The sequence below is a fragment of the Euprymna scolopes genome, chromosome 42 (assembly GCF_053919585.1).
Source record: "Euprymna scolopes isolate OS-2025 chromosome 42, ASM5391958v1, whole genome shotgun sequence".
Taxonomy (NCBI): Eukaryota; Metazoa; Mollusca; class Cephalopoda; order Sepiida; family Sepiolidae; genus Euprymna; species Euprymna scolopes.
Window position 1 is genome coordinate 44,404,251 of NC_136523.1, and position 22,766 is coordinate 44,427,016.

The 22,766-nt window shown below is 34.0% G+C and overlaps 1 protein-coding gene across 1 annotated transcript in view; it reads right to left on the minus strand.

The window, feature by feature from the left end:
- Positions 1–22,766, minus strand: part of LOC145267065 (protein unc-79 homolog) — a gene marked incomplete in the record, with an annotated part of 244,654 nt that overhangs the window by 123,972 nt on the left and 97,916 nt on the right. Inside the window, 3 exon segments of the mRNA XM_080123020.1 lie at positions 1,976–2,020; positions 10,064–10,243; positions 15,438–15,639. Of these exon segments, the coding sequence (XP_079979146.1) occupies positions 1,976–2,020; positions 10,064–10,243; positions 15,438–15,639 (427 nt within the window).

The window sequence follows — 22,766 nt, forward strand, 5'->3', positions numbered from 1 at the left end:
GGACATTTGTCACTTAGACTCCAAGAAAAAACATCTGCGATTGTCTTGTCAGTGAGCGACATGTAGTATCTGTTCTATAGTCATGATCCATTCTTCTGTGGATTTCCTTTTTCAGTGGCATAGTGCAGTATCTGTTTTATTGTCATGAGACCATGCTCATAGGAAATACCTCCTCTTTTGGGTGGGTAGCATACATCACCAAGAAAGTATCACAATTAGATGTTCATTATCAAATCTATATATGTATATTAGAGTGACTGTGTATGTGTGTGTGTGTGTGTGCACAGAACAGTATCTACCAAACTACTCTGGCAATTTTTGGTCTACACACTTGAAACTTGATATATAGGGAATTCGGACCTATAGGACAAATTCAATTTGGTTCATAACTGGTAAAAATATCTGTTAAAGGGTCAAAGTTGAAAAATTGGAACTTGGCAGATGTAAGTTGACTTTAAGTACTCCTCTACGCATGCACAAATATATATTTATGCATTAAACTGCAATTATTTGTAAAGTTTTGATATCGATCTCCTTAGGTCATATGGTAATGATGCTGGAGAGCTAAATGGTTTCGATTCTAGTTGATAACACTCAAGCCATATTTATTTAAACTTTAGAAATTGCAACTATATATTAGGTACAATATAATAGTTAATAAATAATTGGCCCTATAATAATAAATGTGCTAGTATTCATACATTACCATCTTTTGTGAAAAAGTGACGTTTTAGGGCTAAACAATTTAGTTTATAATTGTACTGTATTACCTGTTTTTTGTGGCAATATATAATTACATAATTAACGAATTTGAAATGTACTTTATGACCGGGTAATACCGGGTGGCCTGCTAGTTTAATATATATTAATAAAAATATGTGACCGTGGGGGGGGGGGAGTGGATGGGATGGCTATTATTACTGGTATTAATAACCAGCGGGACTTACAGAAATTCTACAGTTGTATCTTGTATCTATATTCATATATTGTTTATATGGTCTACCTTCAAAACTCTGTAGAAGATTGTGACATTTCCATTCTATGGACGTCCGACACAAACGCAAATCCTACAGTATCTTGAGTGAAAACATTTATCTAAGTACTCTGGTTAAGGCAATTTCAAAATATCTCTGATTTTAGGGGAAGAAGGGAATCTATTTCTAAAACCCTTGTCAGGGTTTTTATTATCATTCTATGGATTTTCAGCACAGACTTCACAATATTATTGTCCCATCTTTGAACAGAACAGATACTACACTTTAATTCTAACTCTAAGGCACAGAAAGTGTATTTTAATTCAAGTTTTACATCCAACAAAACAGTAGCCTTTTTTCTTTTTTTTTTTTAAATGGGCAGTTACTGCTAATCAATGCTCAAAGACCAGTAGTGGTGGAAATTTGGGAAAAGTTCATTATTTAAACAGATGGCTCATTAAGAACTTGTTTACATTGAACTTGAAAGCAATCATGTCATAGTCAGCTGGCAGTACCAGGAAAGAAACTTTGTTCATAGAATTTTTGTTTAGTTTTAGGCACAGATAACGAATAAAGGAAATTGTTGGGAGTGGTTATAGATAGACGAGTGTTTGTCTCAGATGAAATTTAAAAATTTCTTTCTTTCTATTGCATTTTCAGTGATCAGAGTATTTGATCTTTAAAATAAAGGGAGTGGCAGGTGATAATGTATGTACAAACATGATATGCTGTAACATATTATAATATAAATGATACATAGGTGAAATAAAATATGCTTTAAAAATCCGTTTCAACAACCACAAACTCTAATAATAATAATAATAGGGTATTATTTAAAAAGGTCTGTAATAAGATGGAAGGGGTTGGTTGCAAGGCTAGAATGGTGATGGTGGTGGGTAAGGGGTAAAAACGTTTGTGTGCCAATGAGGGAGGGGGTTTCAGGATGTGAAGGAAGAAGTAAACATCTGGACATTCTAGATCATTCCAGTAAATATATTTACTTTTATAAAAAAACAGCTTCCTTTTTGTGCACTTCTCTGCAGGCTCTGTAAAATAATGGGGTCAGTGATAAAGTTATAATGAAAAAAAATATAATAATTATAATAATAATAGGTTGAAATTAACTTTAGCAGAATCCTATAAAAATGCTGCTCGCCACTATTTCAAAATACTAATTATTTTCTTTCTCTCTTCTCTTTCCTCGCCTTCAAATTTTATTTGTTTATCATTAAGGTATTTTGCTTTAGGGCTACGGCAACAGCATATTCTTTTCATTGTTTTGACTCTCGAGTATATATCCGACACAGTTAGACACAATCAACTGAGAACCACATCATTCTACATAAAAACATATAAGATATCAATGGATATATAGCTGAGAATCAAAACAAGGAAAAGAATATGCTGTTGTCATAGCCCTAGTTATCATTGACAAATCTGAGCCAGAATCAAATTGTACGTTTATATTTTTATTTAATATCTTTTACATGCACAAAGAATTCAAGAATAAATAATTTTTTCTAAATTTTAGATACGATGATAACACTGAAGCGTTAAATGTTTTGGTTTTGATTCTGGCCAGTGGCACTCAAGTCATTTTTTTTTTTATTTTAGAAATCATTACTATATGCTGGGTACAATATAATAATTAATAGAGAATTGTTTCTATAATAATAAATACGAAATCTGCATGAATTAAAATATCCATATTTAAGCATATTTTATGACCAAGTAATGCCGGGAGGCATACTGGTATTCATACACTTCTATCTTTTGTGAAAAAGAGATGTTTTAGGACTTAAAAATGTAGTTAATAATTATACTATATCACCTGTTTTGTTTTTTTAAATATATAATTAACAAATTCCAACCATACCTAATCTTTAATATACAGAGATTGGACAAAATGAGAACACCTTATGAATTTTGCATCAATTAATAGGCGTTTTAAACCTATAATATTAAAAAATTACCAAAATGTTGGTTTTAAGCTTTTAGCATATTTTTTAATAATTCACCCTGCTGTGTTATTGGTGAGAATATATTTCATTTTGGTTCAGTTCTTTCCAAAAATACAAATTCTAGCTGAAAAAAAACTTAGTATATATTTTCGTCTTTGTTCAGACTAGCCTTTTTTTGTTTTTTTGTTTTTTTCCTTCCACTATATAATTAGGACAAATATATTTTATCTTAGTTCATTTTTTTCTGAAAATACTTAATCCAGCAAAGAAAACTTTTAGTAGACAAATTATCCCATATTTTTTTTAATTCGGATTAGTACGAATTTGTTTTTCCTTCTTCTATGCTATTAGTACAATTATATTTTATTTTGGTCAATTTTTTTCAGAAAATACTTATTTCAGCTAAGAAAACTTTTAGTGGAGATATTTTCCTTTACTTTTTTATTTGTACTGGTCTATTTTTTGTTTTTACTTCCACTGTATTATCAGTCTAGGAATATTATATTTTAGTTCAGTTTTTCTCTGAAAATACTTATTCCAGCTAAGAAAGCAATTATGATGTAGGCAAGCTTTTAAGTTCCTGTTAGCATGCAATAATTTGTTTTATTGTGTCGAGCGACATTTTTTAGGATTTCCTTAAAGTTAATAGTTCCTGTAAGTTAATAATAATAATAATAATACTAATAATAATGACAAGTATGTAACTATGAAAACAATATTTGATTTTAGTAATGACATTTTTTTTCAATTAAAAAATATTTCTTTTTAAACAGATAGTATAGCTGAATATGAGAAAATATTATTTCTCAAAATAAAACAAATAAAAGTTTAACAAAAATAAATAAATTTCTATATATGTAGCATGGAAAATATTTTTTTTGCGTATATGTTTGCATAGTTCTATATAGGACCCCATCCATCCAAAACCATAGACAAAGTCGTGGATGCCCTATGCTCCTCCCCTGGAGGGGTATAGGGAATTCACAACTTTGTCTATGGTTTTGTAGCGAGGACTTCTTTTTTGGGGGTGAGGATACTAGCCCCTTGCCCAACCTTCCCAGAAGGTAAATACAGCACCTAGCCTTCCCAAATGATCACCCATCTGGTACTGGCCAGGCTCAAAGTTGCTTGACTTTGGTGATCTGGCGAGAACCGGCGTGTCAACATGATTGTGCTGTACATATAGAATTCAGTCCTAAACTAATTAACCAATCATTATGAATTTTGGAACATGGCTGTTAGACATAAGGGTGAGTATGTGAGCCATATTTAGTTAAAATTACTCTGATGAAAAGATACAAAAAAAAAAGATGGAGACGCTTCTTGAAAATTCAGATAGCTCTGATTTTTTTTTCTGAAATTTTAATAGTAGGCCTTAGATATTCCACAAAATTCATTTTCTTTGGAATATTTTAAAGAGATGTCTTTATAGGTTTGGTCATGCACTTCAGCGACTATAAAGCCATCAAATCAGCCCCTCCTCAGAGTTGGAAAAAAAACAAAAAAACAAAAAAGAACGACACAGAGGCCAGCTGAAAACCTGGCTGAGAACAGTAAAACAGGATACCGAGCTGATCCTGTGCCCTTGCCTCTATGAAGCAGTTTTGAATGCTTTTCATGTCATCTTAAATATCAACTTTTTTTACAGCTTTTAATTTCCAACCAAGATGGCTGCCGTCTTGTCCATTCTTTTGGCCCGGCCGGGCTAATTTTAAATTTTGACAATTTTCTTTTTTTTTTAGGGAGGGTGTCACCATTGGAGAGTTCCATCCACGCAAGGAAAGTATTTTTTTTTAGACAGGAGTGGGGTAATTTTATTTATGGCACCTGCCACTTCTTTCTCCATTGTGCCACCCCCAATTAAATTACAAATAAAAACGAAAATAGATGGAGATTTGAATCTTTATCATGAAACTAATAGTTGTTAGAAAGGGATGTACAAACAATACTATGCAATTTCAGAACAATGTATTTCAATTTTATTTTCAATATTTAAAAATTATTTTAATGGTATTTTTATTCAAACTAAAAAAAATAATTTAATAGTATTTATTTTGATTTCATTTTTGATATTTCAATAAAAATTTTTACTGGACATAAAGAATACAATTTTCAAGGCCTTTTCAAGAAATTTTCAAGACATTTTCCATATTTTCAAGGAATTTTCAAGGCAATAATAGAAATAAGGTTTTTTAAAGGTAAAAGTCAAAATTCAAGGACTGTTCAAGTCTGTACGAACCCGGAATAAGCAAGATTCCCTGAATTTGAATTTCTTCTTAAGACCTCTTAAGGTTAAGCCATAAATTTGAGATTTTTTTCTAAAATCAAAATCACGTAATGGATTTTGATTCGAATTTGAATAAGGATTCCAAACATAAGATTTAGTGTCATTGCTACATATTAGGACCCTACATCAATAGTGATTTAGTTAGCTAGTGTGGATTTTGACAAGGATCACACTTAGTGCATGTCAGGATAACCCAAATCTGTAAAACAAAATCGCTCCTAGAGATGTAAAATTGAGGTAAAAAGGCAACAGGTCAAATGTTGTAGACAAAACAAAGGTATGAATCGAGATGACGAATGACGTTACGTTTTTCAAGCTAAAAGAAAACAAAGGTTTTCAAATCAGTGTCTCTGGAAGCCATACGACAGAGACTGCTAATAATGTGTATGGTGTTTGCCATGGGCCGCGCAAGGTAGTTGACCAATAACATAAAAAGGAAACTTTGAAAACCGTTAAGTGCGAAACGTTACACTGACCAAACATTTGTCCGCCTGTCACCATTTCAGTCAAGAATTCAACTAAATAATTCATTAGTCTCTTTCTCTCTCTGTGTCTCCTGAGTCATTTCTCTCCAAAAATAAAACCTTTAAAAACTCTCAACAGACGTCTCTTTGTGTAGGTTTTTGCATGAAAAAGCAACTTTATTTGAATAGTAATCACTACACAAAACTGTGACGAAGAGCAGCATCTGTGTCAGAAAAGACGACATCGAAGATGCACATATGTTTGAAAATATATCACAGCAGTATATCTTGATTTTCATCTTTTTAAATGGTGCAAAATTATATTTGGGGAATAAATGTTACCCATCCTGGGATGGGTATTCTACTAGGTGTGTATATATGTGATGCCATTTGTGACTATTATTGTAATTTACAACTTGCTCCTATGGTTATTTTTGATGGGTACTATGCAAACATATTTTCCATGCTTTATACTTCTCTAACAATAATTGCCTAAACAAGCGCATGCTAATACATATATACTAGAGAAATACCCGTCCCAGGATGGGTAAAATTAATTTGTGGAACAGTTTTGGGTGTTTCTTCATTATAATAGCAAAATCTGAAAATCGAAATAATTAATTTCAAATAAAATCAATGGTATCTACTAGTGATGGGGCGATTCCAATATTTTTTCCCTGATTCCAATACAATTACCGATTCCGATTCTTTATAAATCTCTAAATATTTGACTAGAAAAGTGTTGTTTTGTCCTGATTACCGTAAAAACACATCTTAAATGTGCATATATTTTCTCAAACATAAAAACACATTTGTAAGGGGGTGATCTAGAGATTTTAGTCTTACTGGAAGTTTAAATCAATAAATATTTATTATTTTATCATTACTACAAGCAGTGGAAGATGTTTCTTAAACCAAAATCAAATAAAAAAGATAGTTTAAGGAATCGGTTTTGGCATTGGAAAATCAGCTCAAATTTTTCCGACTCTGATACCCCAAAAAGCTCTGATTTTTCTGATTCCCGATTCTGATAAATCGTCCCAATATCGGATTTAGTAATATATCCAAAAATTACAAAAAAAAAAAAGAAATAAAAAAAAAACAATAAGGTAGAAAGTTTATACATAATTAAACAGCATCAAGTCAGGGGAAGTAACTCAGTATGTCTTGTTGCAATTAATTGCAGATGTCACACAATCATCTGTTTGTCAAATTGACTAATTGTGACATGAAAATTAAGTCAATAACATTGTTTTGAATTGAAATTGACATAAAAATTGGTTTTTAATGAAATTTTTTTTTTTTTTTACTTTTGATTTTACTCTAATAACAAAGTAACAAACTGACTTTTAATGAAAACTTAATTTTTTTTTCGCTATTATAGTAAAGAAGAACCCCATTTACTAAGATTAAAACCAAGATATGATGATACTAAACCTGATGTCTAGAATCCTTATTCCAATTTTGATCAAAATCTATTACATAAATCCAATTCTCAAAATTGCCTAAAATTAAAAGGGTCTTAAGAAGAAACTAATTCAGGGAATCTTGCTTAATTGGTGTTTAATGACTATGAATCAAATTTAATGCAAATCTGAAATATTTCAATTTTTTTTTTTTACAGTCCTGTAAGATAGAAATACACTTCTAACAATTAGACTTACCCTGAAACTGCAGTAACATGTTAAGATAAGTTCATGATTATCTACCAGGAGATTGAGTTTCAATCTCCGTTTGAGGCATTTGATTGTCTAGCAACAGAAGAGCTGTGATAAAGCGAAATAGTTTGGTTTGTTTAACGGCATATAAACCCTTTTCGGGTTATTTAATGCCAAATCCACTTATTCTGGAAATAGCATTCATGTTGCATTCAGTTATTTCATAGAAGGTTTTTATCCTTCAAGCTCTTTATATCTTCAATCGCTAGTTTGTAGTTTTTGGTTTGGTTTGGTTGTTTTATTGTTTTTGTTCCCTGCCCTGCAGAACATGAATGAGTTTTGCAATGGGAGAGAGGAAAAGAGTTACAGTATTAATGTTTGACACATTTTAAGTTAGGAAATCAGTAAGGAAGTGGAGGAGATAGAAAGAGAAAGGGGAAAAGGTGGGTTGTTTTTGTTTTTCGTTTTACAGAACAAAGTAGAAAAACAAAAAGCATCAATGTTAGATGCATTTCATATCAGGAAGCCAATATCACCAGACAGCCTGATCTGGTAGCACCAGGTCTGTGGAGAACATATATCTCTATTTATATAAATTTATGTATGTATATATGCCTATATATTCCTATGTGTAGGGTTCAGCTCCTGGCCTTTTCATGTGGTTTAGCTACCAAGCCCAGCAAACCTGTTTATACTAACTGAGAGAAGGTGTAAAGGTGATCCAGCGGCATCTTAAAAGTAGTCGCTTCAGGCAGGTGGGGCTCATCAGCTTTGGATGGTAGTTTACCTTGGAGAAGGCAACTCTGATTCAAAACCTCCACTGCCTTGCAGGATAAGGGAGTAAACCGCAACAAAAAATCTGGAGATGGACTCACTAAGGCGGCTTGACTTTATATTGTCATCACTGCCAACTCCTGCAGCACAGTTAGAGCCAAGCTGTATCGACTCTGTCTTTCCCTTGGATCCTCTTGCTTCGTGGCAAGGGGGGAGGCGGACTTCTGCACAGGCAACAGCTTTCCTCCAATATCATCTTACCCAGGCTATGTGTCTCCACTGCTAAACCATTGTCTTCTGAGAGGGACGGTTTCCAACAACAATAACATGCAGGGTTCATTTCTGAACTAATTAACTGCTCAGCATTAATTATGCATCATATCTGCTACGTGTAATGGAAGGTATGTTACTATATTTAGTTTAGTTTAATGAAAAGTGGAGGAGCAAAGTGGGGAGAGGGTTGAAACCGTTCCATGAAAATTCAAATAACTTTAATTTTGGGGAAATTTTAAAGGGTTTTTAAAAGGGGTATAATACGGGCACAACCTTGCATTTGAAAATTCAAAAGTTTTCAGATTTGCATTGAATTTGACCACATTTGGAATAAGGATTATAGATATAAGGTTTAGTAGCATTATATCTCGATTTCAATTTTTGTAAGGAGATATAAAAGTAGTGTAAAACTGTTCTGTTTGTGGAAGCAATTTTATCCCCGCCCCGTCACAAATTTTACAAAAATCAGAATTTTTATGAAGCGTTGTTTTACCATCTGAGTAAAATTAAATAAAAATTATAGATTTTTATTAGATTTCAATTCTAGAATCAAAATCATGTAACAATGAAAATTAAAATAAGGATTCTAGAAATAAGGTTTAATAGTATTATATCTTGATTGTACGTTTCTGAATTTTTGAGATGAGGATTGGTTATTCTTATTATTTAGATTCATTGGACTACTGTTCTCATCTGGAGTGTCATTTTCACAACATTTCGGTTGATGTAACCTCCGAACTTCCCCAGTACTTGTTGAACTTGAGAATGTTTCTGTTGAACTCAAGAATCTAGACGGAATTTCGAATAGAACCCTTAATTTACTTCACAGGGTTAGCATGCTCTCATTCCGTCAGCCATGACTGGATGGAGGTCCTAAATAATTCACAATTGTATTTTTTGGTCGCCTACACTGAGAATTGAACCTTCAACCTTCAAGAGAATATCACCTTTACAATTGATTTTTCCAAGTACTCTAACCACTGTGTCATGGGTTCTTGCGGTTCAAATTCCTGAGTTTGAAAAAAACATTCCCGAGTTCGACAAAATACACCTGAAGAAGGTGGTGCAAAACTGTTCTGTTTCGAGGAATTAATTTTACCCATCCTGGGAAGGGTATTATTCTACTTATGAGTATATATATATATATATATATATATATATATATATATATATATATATATATATATATATATATATATATATATGAAAAATCAACTTGTCAGAATTGAACCAAGCCGATCCAAGACAGCACAAAGTGCTCAATATCTTGTCAGATAGAGCTTTATAGCAATAATAGATAATTAAAAAAAAAAAATTATCTGGACACAAGAAAACCATTTAATTATCTTTATATATATATATATATATATATATATATATATATATATATATATATATATATATATATAATTATTATAGATAAAATAGTTATCCATGGACACATGTTTCCCCTAGAATGTAAAGGAGACAACTTCCTAAAATTTCCTAGAAAGAGTAACACATACTGATATGCAATTATCAGCAGAAAAAAATAACTCCACAACTATATATATATATATATATCATAAATTATGGTAATATAGACTTTTAATATGAATATATATATATATATATATATATATATATATATATATATTAATATGAATATATATCAGTCATTGACCAGACTCACCTTTAGGTGGAGCAGTTCTTGTCACAAGGTGAAGGGGCACTGATACTGCCCGTCGATATGGGGGTTTGTTCTTGAGACTCTCGCTAACGGAACGGATACTGTCTGTCCGTGCTAATGCAAATCTGGCTCGATTAAGTTTTCTCAAAAAATGCTCACTTTCACGATCACTACTGGTTAAATCTGGAAGGTAAAACAGAAAACAACAAATTAATTGAGGCTCAAATAAATTAAAATAAAGTAAAACATTGCATTTCATTTGATCTATTTCAAAAAGAGGGTTAACCCCCCCTTTTTTTTTCTTAATTACCACGCTTTGTTCATGTATTGTGACTTCCTGAGATTCTCATGGATAGCTTTTTCATGGAGTTCATATATCAGATCCACTGCTTCCTTTGGTCCAGCTCGTTTGGTTCAATGGTCTAGTGGTTTTCATTAATTTGCTGCCTTGATACCTCATTGAAATACAGTTTCTTTCTATCAATTTAAGCACTTTCTCACACCTGAGGCTATTCTTTGTCTCTGCAAATCCATTATCAGACCATGTATGGAGTTCTGGTGTCATAATCTGTGTCTCATTTGAAGGTTCTTGATAAGATGCAGAAGTGTATCTAGTTTGATTGGCTACATCCTTTCTTTTTCACTACAACCTCTCCCTCTTACAGATGAGATGTTGCTAGTCTCAGTCTCTGATGTTTTCCTTCAATTCTTGCGGGATTTGGGGTTTTACGTTTTGAGGTCTGCCAGCTCACGGAATGAAATAAGGGAGTTAAATCGCATTCCAAAGATTCTGGAATCTGTCATGAATAATATTTTGGAAAGATTACAATTATGCAAAGCTGAAAATGAGCAACATTGAAAAGGCATTATTTTTTTCATAAATAAAGATTTTTTTGAATTTTGCATTTTTTCTTTTTTGTTTTAATTTCCTAATATCTTAGACAGATTGTGTTAAAATTACATAAAGATATCATCAAAAATAAAGAATCTATTTAAGTTAAAAACCCTTTAGTGACTTTTTGGACACCCTATACTAATGTAACCATTGATCTTCTTTAGGTATATCTTGTCAAACTCGGGAATTCATGAACATAAAGTGCAGAGACATATCCTCACCGTTCTTCTCTGCAACCTCTCTCTCAAAAATGCGATGTTGTTAGTCTCAGGCTTTTTTATAAATACGATTATAGCATGCGTTCTTCAGATCTTGTCGGATCGATTCTCTCTGTCAGTGTAAACAATTTCTCACACCTTAGACTATCCTCTACCTTTATAATTCTAATATCGGACCATGACTGGCCTTCGGGTCAAGATCAAAGTATAGTATCTGTTCTTCAGATGCTCACTTCAATTTTTTGTTCTCTGTCAGTGGAGCAGAAATTCTTCACGACTGAGACAATTTTTATTTTTGTTCCTTTTCTCCACATTAAAAAACGACCCTGGTGTCTAACTCTGTCCCGTGAAGAGACATTGTAAATAAGAACAAAGTTTAACACTACAAAGTTTAATTTAAGTGGATGTAATCTACTCAGCTTGCCACTAGTTTCTTATGCACAGAGTGGAATGACAAAGTTGTCACCTAAAAGTAAGCAACACTGCAACCTTACTTAAAAACTTTTATTGAAAAAAATCAATTCAGGTAATTTGATTATGCAGTAGAGCTAATATCTGTTCAATGTAGCCGCCTTCAGCCTCAATCCCTCGCTCGATACGGGTCTAGAACTGGAAGCATGCCTTTTTCACAAGCAGCAGCTAGAGCTCGGCGAATACTAAGTAGATGGTAGCAATCAGACTAGCTTTGGTGTTATGGGAGGTCATGTTGGTGATGTTCTCGATGTATGACCAAACAAAGTAGTCCAGTAGGTTCAGATCTAGGGAGAAGGGGGGATGGGGGTGAGAGAAGGGTACAAAGTCATAGAACTGCTTTTGAAGAAGCCTTAGTCTCTTAGGACTTGTGGGCCAGCGCAGAGTCCTGCTGCCACACCCAGGTCTGCTAGCAGCCAGCTGATTGCACCAGGGGATCACCACACTCTTTAGCACATACAGGTATACTTTGGTGTTGACTTTCAAGCTAACTTCAACAATGTGAGGTGACATGATGTGGCCCCCACTTGAAACCACACCAATGACCATAACCGTGGCTGGAAACTGTTTTTCATCACTCTGGGCATGTCCTTGTTATTCGTAGCAAGCCAGCAATGCATTTTGAGGGTGCTGGCAATGGTCCTGTTTTAATAACTTGGATTGATAGAGAGCATGAGTTGTACAGCAGTGCAGCTTCGATCTCACTTGTTGTGTCACTTTAAGACATGATAGAAGGCTCCTATTGCTCTTGGGATTTGTACACAACTAGTAGATGGTCTGCAACAACAAAAGAAAACCGGTTTTCATCAAATGGAAATGGAATCATGTCTCCTTTTCTAGTGCGATAATTTTATCGTTCCACCATGTAGGTAAGGAAGGCTCTGTAGACTGACTGAAAAGAGAATCGTTTCACTATAATTAAGAGGATGATGTCATTTAATTGTGCTTAACCCGCAACTTTTCAACTATTGTTTTACCATAACCATGGCTAGAAACTTTGCTGAGCTGTGTCCTCAAGTGTTGAACTGTGAGGATTTGCATTTTGAGGATGCTGGCAATGGTCCTGTTGTCATAACTTGGCTCAGTAAAGAGAATGAGTTGTACAGTGGCACATCTCTCATCTACTCATTCGTTAAACATTGTGTCACTTTCAGACATGATAGCAGGCTCCTATCACGCTTGGGATTTGTACACAACTGACCAATGAGTAGATGATCTGCAACAAAAATGAAAACTAGTTTTCATCAAGCTGAAATCATGTTTTAGTGACAATTCTATCATTCCTTTCTGTATAACTGTATTTCTTTCTTCTTTTTTTAGGTATGGAAACCCAAGAAATTTATATCTGACTTTTTTTTATTACATTTTCACCCCAAACAAGGCACATTGCCACTTTGATGAAGCCCCCTATCAGGGACATAAGCTATAGGGGTACTATGTAGGGAGTTGGGCAGCAAGATGTCTGTTCACATTACACTTAAACTTCTGCATGTCAGTACAGTTGGGGAAGCAGGGACTCGGAAGGGAGTTCCAAAGTCAAGCAGTTCTGGGGAAGAAATTACTGGAATAGAAAGCTCTCCTACATCTAGGGATCTCTACTACATGGGGGTGGGATTTAGCTGCTTGTTGGGTTTTTCGGAGGTATTTACGTCGAGGGAGTACAAGTGCTTGCAGCTTGTCGAAGCATTCACCATTAAAATACTTGTAGAACAGGTAGAGATATGCAACATTTCATCGATGGGACAGAGGCTGAAGCCTAGATGACAGTTCAGGACCTATCAGGTTGGCGACTCTCTTTTGAACTCTGTCTAGGAGTGAGAGACTAGTAGCAGATGCACCAGCCCAAATATGACAATACTCCATACGTGGATGAATGGTGGCATTATAGAGGTACAAGATACTTTCAGGTGTTAGTAGTTTTCTAGCACGGTAGAGAGAGCTTATCTTCTTCGCAGCGGTCCTGGCAATGCTCTCAATGTAACTGTTCCAACTCATGTTCCCTGTGAACGTTAGGGCGAGGAGTTTAAAAGAAGTACTTTTAGGGATTACAAAAGATTACAAAAGCAATTCTTTTAAATTATTTCTATTTTGTTCAAAACCAAATTTTCTATTTTGTTCAAAACCAAATTTTCTATTTTGTTCAAAACCAAATTTTCTATTTTGCTCAAAACCAAATTTTCTATGTTGCTCAAAACCAAATTTTCTATGTTGCTCAAAACCAAATTTTCTATTTTGCTCAAAACCACATTTTCTATCTTCTATTACTGACACTAATTCTTAAATATAAATATTTACTGATTGTGGATCCAAAAATTATCAAACATCATAGCAAATTTTGGTAAAAATTGCACAAGTAAGAACGATACAATTGGAAAATATAGATGAAAAGATTTTTTTTTTCAGGAATTTAATGCTACGTTTAATACCGAGCAAAGGGAGGTACATTAAAATCAATATCATTTTATTATTGCTAGCCTGGGTGCCCAGCATTGCCCGGGTGTTTGGAGGTGTGTATTGAGCGAAAAAAAAAAAAAAAATGACTCGAACCTGTAAGGGGGGAAAAAAAACATGATGTTTGCTGTTGTGCCTATCGCCAAACTGGAAGTGACATAGATTTAAATTAAGGCTAGACAATCGAAAAGAGGCGATGACTTTCAGAAATATTGGTGAAAAAAGCGGCCCCTCCCTGTAGAAAAGTGCCCAGTTTAGGGTGAAAGAATTAATGGTTTTGTCAATTTTTTTTTATATTTGTCATCCGAAGGGTCGAGCTTCAAACTGATACTGATCATGTGAAAATCCATCGCCTCTGTCGAAAGTTTTAGGCAGACATACAAACATACATACTTTTAAACAGACAGGTGAGATTTATATTATAGACTAGCGGGGGTGCCCAGCATTGTCCAGGGTGTTTGAAGGTGTAAAAGAACAAAAAAAAGTGTTAGTATGCAAGCAGGTTCGAATCCGTGATGCAAAGGTGGAACGCCTAAGATCTTACCGCTGCGCTACAACAACAAAGGAAGTGAAAAGCGTTTAAATTTAGTGACGTCAATCAAAAGCTGTGGATTCACTGATAATTAGGTCAGGAGTCGGCAAAGAAATGAAATGAATATCGTGATATTTATTTTCTTCACAGGTTCGTGCCCAGCTCCCAGGTGTCCAAATGAATAGCAATTGTCTGATATGAGGGGTTTTCCACAAAGTGATCAAAGCTAATTGCTTTTTGGACGTCCCTGGCACGAAGCCGGAAAACTGCCTTTGCTTTCGTTAGTTTTGCTTTTTTTATACGCAAACCACGAACAAACATGCGGGACCACGGGATAGCATGAATAATTTTATAAAATAAAAGTCGCTCAAATAAAAGATATAGATGACCCTGTTTCATAAATTGGAGATATTATAATCTAGGGAGTATATAAAAAGTTCTAAGAAATGGTACCCCCCTCCCCCGAGCACCCCTCTGAAAAAAGCTTTTGCCGGAGATACAAAAAAAGTGTGCACACACACACACACAAACATTTCCGCTTTTATATTATAGATTAAGTTTAAAAAAAAATAAAAAAATCAAGCAAAAGAATTTTTCAGATTCCGATTAATCGTCCTAACACTAATAGATACTTAAAAGTTAAGTTGCTTAACTTCACATGTTTTATCTCCAAAATAAGTAGGGGATTACATCCAATGCCAAAATATTTCTGAAGTGGAGGAGATTAGGGTTGACTGCAGATGCAGGTAATGTTAAAATTATGTACGACATTTATTGATTAAATCAATGCCGTGGGTCGTTCGTATTTACCTGTTGGATAAGATATATCGCCGGTAGTTTCTAGATCCAGCTGAGCTTCCAGGGACAGAGTATCAAAGCGAGCGAGGAAGAATTCCCAAGATAAGATTGGTTGATCCGGAAGGACGCTGGATAACAAATGGATCCTGTGCAAAATCATTGTGCGGTCACTTATCACGGTGTCAAATTGGAACTCTAAACACTGGATCAGGCACTGAAAAAATGAAAAGAAGGATATGTGAGTAGCAAAAAAAAAAAAAAAAAAAAAAAAAAAAAAAAAAAAAAAAAAAAGCTGAAATTAAGACAAATTTCCCTTTGATACTATCAACGTCCCCCTTGCCTAGAGTGTTGGGAAGTAGGGGGAAGGAAGGAAGAAAATATTGCTAAAAAAGAAGAAACAAGTTTATCAGCACAACAATGGAGAGGAAATTGTTTACCAAGTAGCACAAAAGAAATCTAAAATGGGATTGTTAATCAAAATATGTAAGTAACAAGAAAAAAATGGAAAGAAGAACAAGTGAAGCATGCGTGGTCGTTAGTGCACAGTGAACGAGGCATAAAAAAATTTACTAAGTTCAGCATTTGCCCCCACCCCCATTTAGCCCTCAGAAGGATGTCAAATTCTGGTGAAAATGAACAAACAGTGCAGTTTTAGGCCTTAACATATGTAAATTTGAATTCTGCACTATGCAAAACGGAAATGATTAAGTTCATCATTTCCCCCCCCCCCCCATTTAGCCCCAAAAGTCCCCAAGGCTTATTTAAATTTTGCTTTAGCACCATGCAAAACTGCTAAATAAACATACACAGAAAACTTTGGACAAATATGGCAAAATAGTCCAAAAAAAAATGGAGTGTTTTTAAAAGAGGCCCGAGGCACACCCAAGAGTTATCGCAAAGTATAGACAAACAAAAATTATATAGAAATCAGTTAGTTACAACTTTTCAGAAAGTTTTATAAAATCCAAGGCATCAACTTTTTTATTTAATAAGCACAAATGTGTCAATTTTAGCCATTTTAACCTGAAAGGCATCCCTGGGGATGGGGAGAGGGAGCAACAGAAGTTTTCCCAGAAAATCCGTCCTGTTACTTTTTTACTCATATCATGTTTAATGTTTGTGCAACATTTCAAAAAATTCCAAGGCGTAGTTATTGAGAAAAGTGTGGACAGACGAACGGACAAGGGTGAATTTACAGGTCCACCCTTTTTTGTCAGGGGGGACCAAAAAGGTATCATGAGGAATGTGAGTAGCTGATAGCAAAAAAAAAAAAAAAAAAAAAAAAGCTGAAATTGAAACAGTTTTCCCCTGTGATGCTATCGACCCCCTCCCATCCAAGTGTTGGGAAGTAGGAGGAAGAGAGGAAGAAATATAACAAAACTAGCATGGGTGCCCGGCGTTGCCCGGGTGTTTGGAGGTGTATGCTGAGCAAAAAAAAAGGGGGTAATTTTTTAAACTTTGACCCCTATTATGACCCCTGAAAATTTATTGTTTTGGGCTCAAATCAAGTTATTAAGTTAGATCCATGTCCACGGAAGCTATATCTAAAATTTAAAGTGTGTAGACCCAAAATTGTCGGAGAAGTTTGGTAGAGTTCTCAAAGCTCAAATCGTTGAACTTTGACCCCTTAATCGCCAAATTTCTGGCTAAAAACCGATCACATAGATTTTTCCAAATCTCAGTACCCTGTATATCAAATTTCGAGTCTGTAGACTAAAAATTGACAGAGTTATTTCGTAGGGAAATGTACACAGACACACACACACACACACACACACACACACACACACTTTCACTTTTATAGATATATAGATTTAAAATTTGAGTCTGACAGAATGACAAAATTATATTGCAAACCGATATATTAAACAAACGAACTTCAAAGAGACAAATGAACACATAAGTAAAAACAATTTGTATTAGAAAACATTTATTATTCCACGTCTTTTTTTTACAGACCTGACGACTGAGGTTCGCTCTTAATAAAAATTGTTTTTTATAGTCTTAATTTTGACTTCCTTTTTCATAAAAAACTAAAAAAAAAATCAAGAAAGAAAAGAAATTTAATTTTATTTTTTCATTAATTTCTTTCTGTGCAAAGCAATTCTTTCAAACTTACTCTGTTTCCAAAATGTTTTTATTTTATTCCCCTCCCCCTTCATTCATTTTCCTCCGCATCCTGGCAAGATTACTGTACACATAGATTCGAAAAAATAGTCAAAAACAAATATATAAATAAATGTTATCAAAGGCAAGATAAGTTACTTTTCTACCTAACTGGATATCTTTTTTGTGTTTTTATTCAATTTAATATATTTATTCAGCTCGAAAAACATACAGTGTTTACCGATGTGTTGGAAAATTCAAGATGGCGTCTCACACCCTCTTTAACACCGTAAGTTTGGGAAAAGGTGTTATAAATAAAAAACTATACAAAATACTATTAAAAACCCGCCGAATATATGTCAACCTATGTCACGGTAACATATATTGAGCGAGTTTTTAACAGTATTTTAACAGGGCACATCGTAAAAACTGACCCATTAATTTTCCTGAAGTAAAAACTATATCGTTTTTAAACTTTTAAAACTGTACATTATAAAAAGAAAACTGTTCGAGTGATTTTTTTTTTTTTTTTACATGGGTGTCACCACTTATCAAGGCCCAGAGGCCACTCAAGGATAAGGGTTAATAGGTATACATTAGTCATTGTGATTTTAGCATAGTAAACAGTGGAATTTTGTAACTTGGATTACTTGAAAAAGAAAACTGTTCGAATGATTGAAAATGAAAACAAAATAACAATGTAAATATATTGATAAGAAAAAAACAAAAACAAACGAAGTTTCCGTTTCAGGAACCCGAGTTTAATTTTATGTCGTAATCATTCAACTCGTTAGCGGTTTTATTCAGCGATTAGGGATAACCATACGACATATCTAATTACCAAAGCGATTTTTTTTTTAATTTTTTTTTTTTTATTAAAACTAAACCTGTTTAGTTTTAATGAACCAATTTTTTTAAAGCCAACACTTTAGTTATTTTGAGAGCGTGCAACTGCACCCGAAAGGTTGATTAGGAAACTCCAAATCCTTTTATGACTCGGAAAAAAAAAGGGCTTTTTATCGGCTTAAATGATAAACTAATGTTAAATATTAGTATTTGCCATCGATTCTGAAATAAAATGAAATCCTGACATTGTGATCATTTTTGCAGGTGTTATGTGCCAAATATTGAAATAAGAATGTTTAAATTCAATTATTGTAATTTAAGTCTTTAAGTTTAAAGTCGATTTTATTTATAAAATATCTTTTTAGAAATCAATCTCAAAAACAATCTGAACAATAAATCTCTTTTGTTATGGCTAAGTTTTTGTCAAGGGTAGAAATTATAATAGACAAGTATTCATCCATGATGACATTTTACCGATTTCCTGGTTTACAGGTATTCTTGCTAAATTTCTTCGAAAGAATTGACATAAACAATACTTCAACTAAATACGTATATTTCATGCAATAATGACTTTTATTTCTTCTGACTTTTCCTAAACTAAACATAAAACATCGGTTAGGGTTAGTTTAACATTCTGTAAAAGTACCTTCCGTTTTTTTTTTTTTTTTTTTTTTTTTTTGTACTTCTGCAGAGAAGGTAAAAAACCGATAAAAACTGGATATATTTTTCGTGTTTTTATTCAATTTAACATGTTTATTCAGCTCGAAAAGAATACAGTGTTTACCGATGTGTTGGAAAATTCAAGATGGCGTCTCACACATTCTTTAACACCGTAAGTTTGGGAAAAGGTGTTATAAATAAAAAACTATACAAAATACTATTAAAAACCCGCCGAATATATGTCAACCTATGTCACGGTAACATATATTGAGCGAGTTTTTAACAGTATTTTAACCGGTTTTTTATTTATTACACCTTTTTCCAAACTTACCGTGTTCAAGAGAGAATCGGCCGCCATCTTGAATTTTCCAATACATCGGTAAACACTGTATGCTTTTCGAGCTGAATAAACATGTTAAATTGAATAAAAACACGAAAAATTTGCCTTTGATAACATTTATTTGTTATATATTTGTTTTTTGGCAACTTATTCGAATCTATATGTACAGTAATACAAACCCGAAATGAATTTAAGACCACGAGTGAAATGAGAAAAAGAAGTCAGCGGGTTTGGTTGCCATAACAACGTGACGGTAGTGAACGTGTGTGTGTGCGTGTGTGCGTGTGTGCGCGTATTTCGTGTAGTTTAGTTTCGTATAATAGTTTCGTATTTTTTTAATTTGTAAATAACAAGTTATTAAAAAATTAAACCCTTCCAAGATGGACAATAAATAAAGCCATAATATTTTATGGTAAAGGTAAGAGCGTAGAAACGGTTGTTTTTTAGGAGATGTGATTATTGGATTAACCAATCAGAAATCGTCTGTGGCACACACACATCTCTGTTTTTATAGATATATAGAAGATAGATATAGATATAGATATAGATAGATAGAAGATAGAAGATAGATTAAATGTTAAATAGATTTTGTAAATAGTACAGTTGAAATGATTAGAATATTTCCAATATGTAATAAGGTCGAGGTAATTAGTTAAAGAGATTTAATATAATGTGATATGCAAATGAGCATAAGTCATTCGATATGGGGGTTGTTTGTAGAATAGTATATAAAGAAATTAGGCAAAGATTCTTATGTCTCTTATAACAGAAACATCCTAAAATGGGTTCTAATGTTTCTCTACAAGGAGAGATCTACCCTCTTACCTCCTTTATATTTCGTTGATGGTGGAGAGCTGTACACACAGACAGAAACACACGAACCCTATTACTTTATAAAAATATAGAAGAGGAAATGAGTTTATCAGCAGAATAATGGAAAGGAAATTATTTACCAAGGGACACAAAAGAAAGCTAAAATGGGATTGTTAATCAAAGTGTAACCAGAGATAGAGAGAGAGAGAGAAAAAAAAAGATTGATCAATATATTTTAGAATTAATTTCAGGTGTGATGGTAAGTTTTGCAATGGTTGGGGGCAGTCAAACGCAAGTTGTGAATCAGAACAGATTGAAATGAGATAACAGCAACTGCTAAACACGGTCCTGGCAGAAGATATAGATAGGGACCTTAGTGTTCTGAGAGTCGATGGTGTCACACACAAGCCCAGAATACAACTGATATTTACAGAATGTGTCGGAGTTTGTGTTTTGTTTTATTGTATTTTTATATACTTGTAACTCCCTCTCCTTTGACAGTTGCCAATCTGAGAAGACGAGAATATGACCAGAAGAGAAGATGAAAGTGAGGAAGACCGCGGCACACAGCATTGGAGGGGGTATGGGGGGGGCATAGATTGGAGCTCAGACAAGCACTTGCCATGAAAATAACAATAGAAATCTACATGAATTGATCAACCAACTGATGAATACATCCTCAAAAAAAAGTCATAAATGTAGACCTTAGCATTCAGAGAGCCGATGGTGTCACACACACACCCAGATTGCAAAATGTGTCAGAGTTTGTGTTTTATTTTATAGTATTTTATATATTTGTGAACACGAGAGTCCCTCTATCTTGACAGTCACCAATGTGAGAGATGATAATATGACCAGAAGAGGAGAAAAAGAAAGACCATGGAAACAATGTTAGGGTTGATGACCTTGCGAGCGAAGGAACCATGTGGTTTTACATCCTAACCTGGGAGCTATAGCTCCGTGTGTGTGTGTGTATATATATATATATATATATATATATATATATATATATATATGATTATTTACTATAATAATTATTAAATACCTACAGACACTAGTGTTTCATCCTTTCGGGAATCATCAGTGCAGGATGTCACAATTAACACCGGTCGAGAGATTCGACCCCGGCAACGAAGCCATCTCTGACTCCATTTCAAAAATGCAATCTGGACATGAGGACACCTTAGAAGAACGGGATGCAATAAAATTCAGTTTCAAACTTAGAAAGAATGCCACAGAAACATATAGAATGCTTCTGACTGTTTTTGGACCATCTTGCATGAACAAGTATCAGTTTTTGAGTGGCATAAGAAATTCAAGGAAGGCAAGGAATCTGTGAGGAATAATGAGAGGTGTGGGAGGAGTAAGGAAGTCAGAACACCAGAATTGATTGGCCAAATAAAGAATTTCATGGATAAGGACTGCTGTCTGTTGATAGTGACAATAAGTGCACAGTTTGATGTCAGTGATGGATCTGTACACACGATTATTCGCGAGGAATTGAAGGTGCAAAAGATTTGCGCAAAGTTTATCCGAAGGTGTTCAGAGAAGATCAGACTATGGACATCAAGATAGTTCCTCACCCTCCCTATAGTCCATATCTTGCTCCCTGTGACTTTTGGTTATTCACTAAGCTCAAGAACCTTAGAGGCTGTTATCATATGACAATTGAGAGGATAAAAGAGGATGTGATGAGGGTCATTGACACGCTCACACAAAAGTACTTCTACGGGGCCTTCCAGAAGTTGTTGGAACAATATAACAAGTGTATTGCAGCCAGAGGAGATTACTTTAAAGGGGACTAGAGTTTCATGTGTGTACTATCAATAAAAGTGCCCGTACAAAAAAGTCTGGAAACTTTTTGAAGGAACCTTGTACATATATATATATATGTAAGATATTTGTTTTCATTTATCATCAATTGTAGGGCCATGTTGGTAAAATGGAAGAGTATCTCAGGCATGTGTATGATGTGTAGAAGTGAAATGTAGCTAGTGAGTGTTGAAGACATGTGTTGCATGAAGAGAATTGATATGAGAATGATATAATGGATGCTTGATGTCAACCTTAAAGACAGGCTTAGTTTTAGAGGACCTGAAAGCAAGATTAAATCTGGACATTATAGAAAAATGTGAGGAAGATAGGAAGCCTTGATGGTGTTGCCACATTAAAAGGAGATGAAGAACAGTTGAGGTAGCAGGAGTAGGCCAAGGAAAGCAGGGAAAACATGAGAATAAGGAATAAAAATGGAGAAAGAGGTATAAATAAAGACCTAGCCAGAGATAGGTTAGTTTGGAAGTCAATTTCTTAAACCAATCCCATACAAGTCAGCATATAAAAACTGACGTTAAACCAAATATGATCCTGACAATAATTTTCATTTGGAAGCTTTGGTGCTTCTTTATTATAATAATGAAAAAAAAAATTGAATTTCAAGTGAAACAAATAGTATTTACGTAATTGTCAGGTCGCAAATAGCACCTAATTAAAATTCACGTTACACAGTCATCATATTATTTTCATATAATTTCACTCCATGCAACGCATGTCCTCAACCTTCACCTTGTGTTCACATG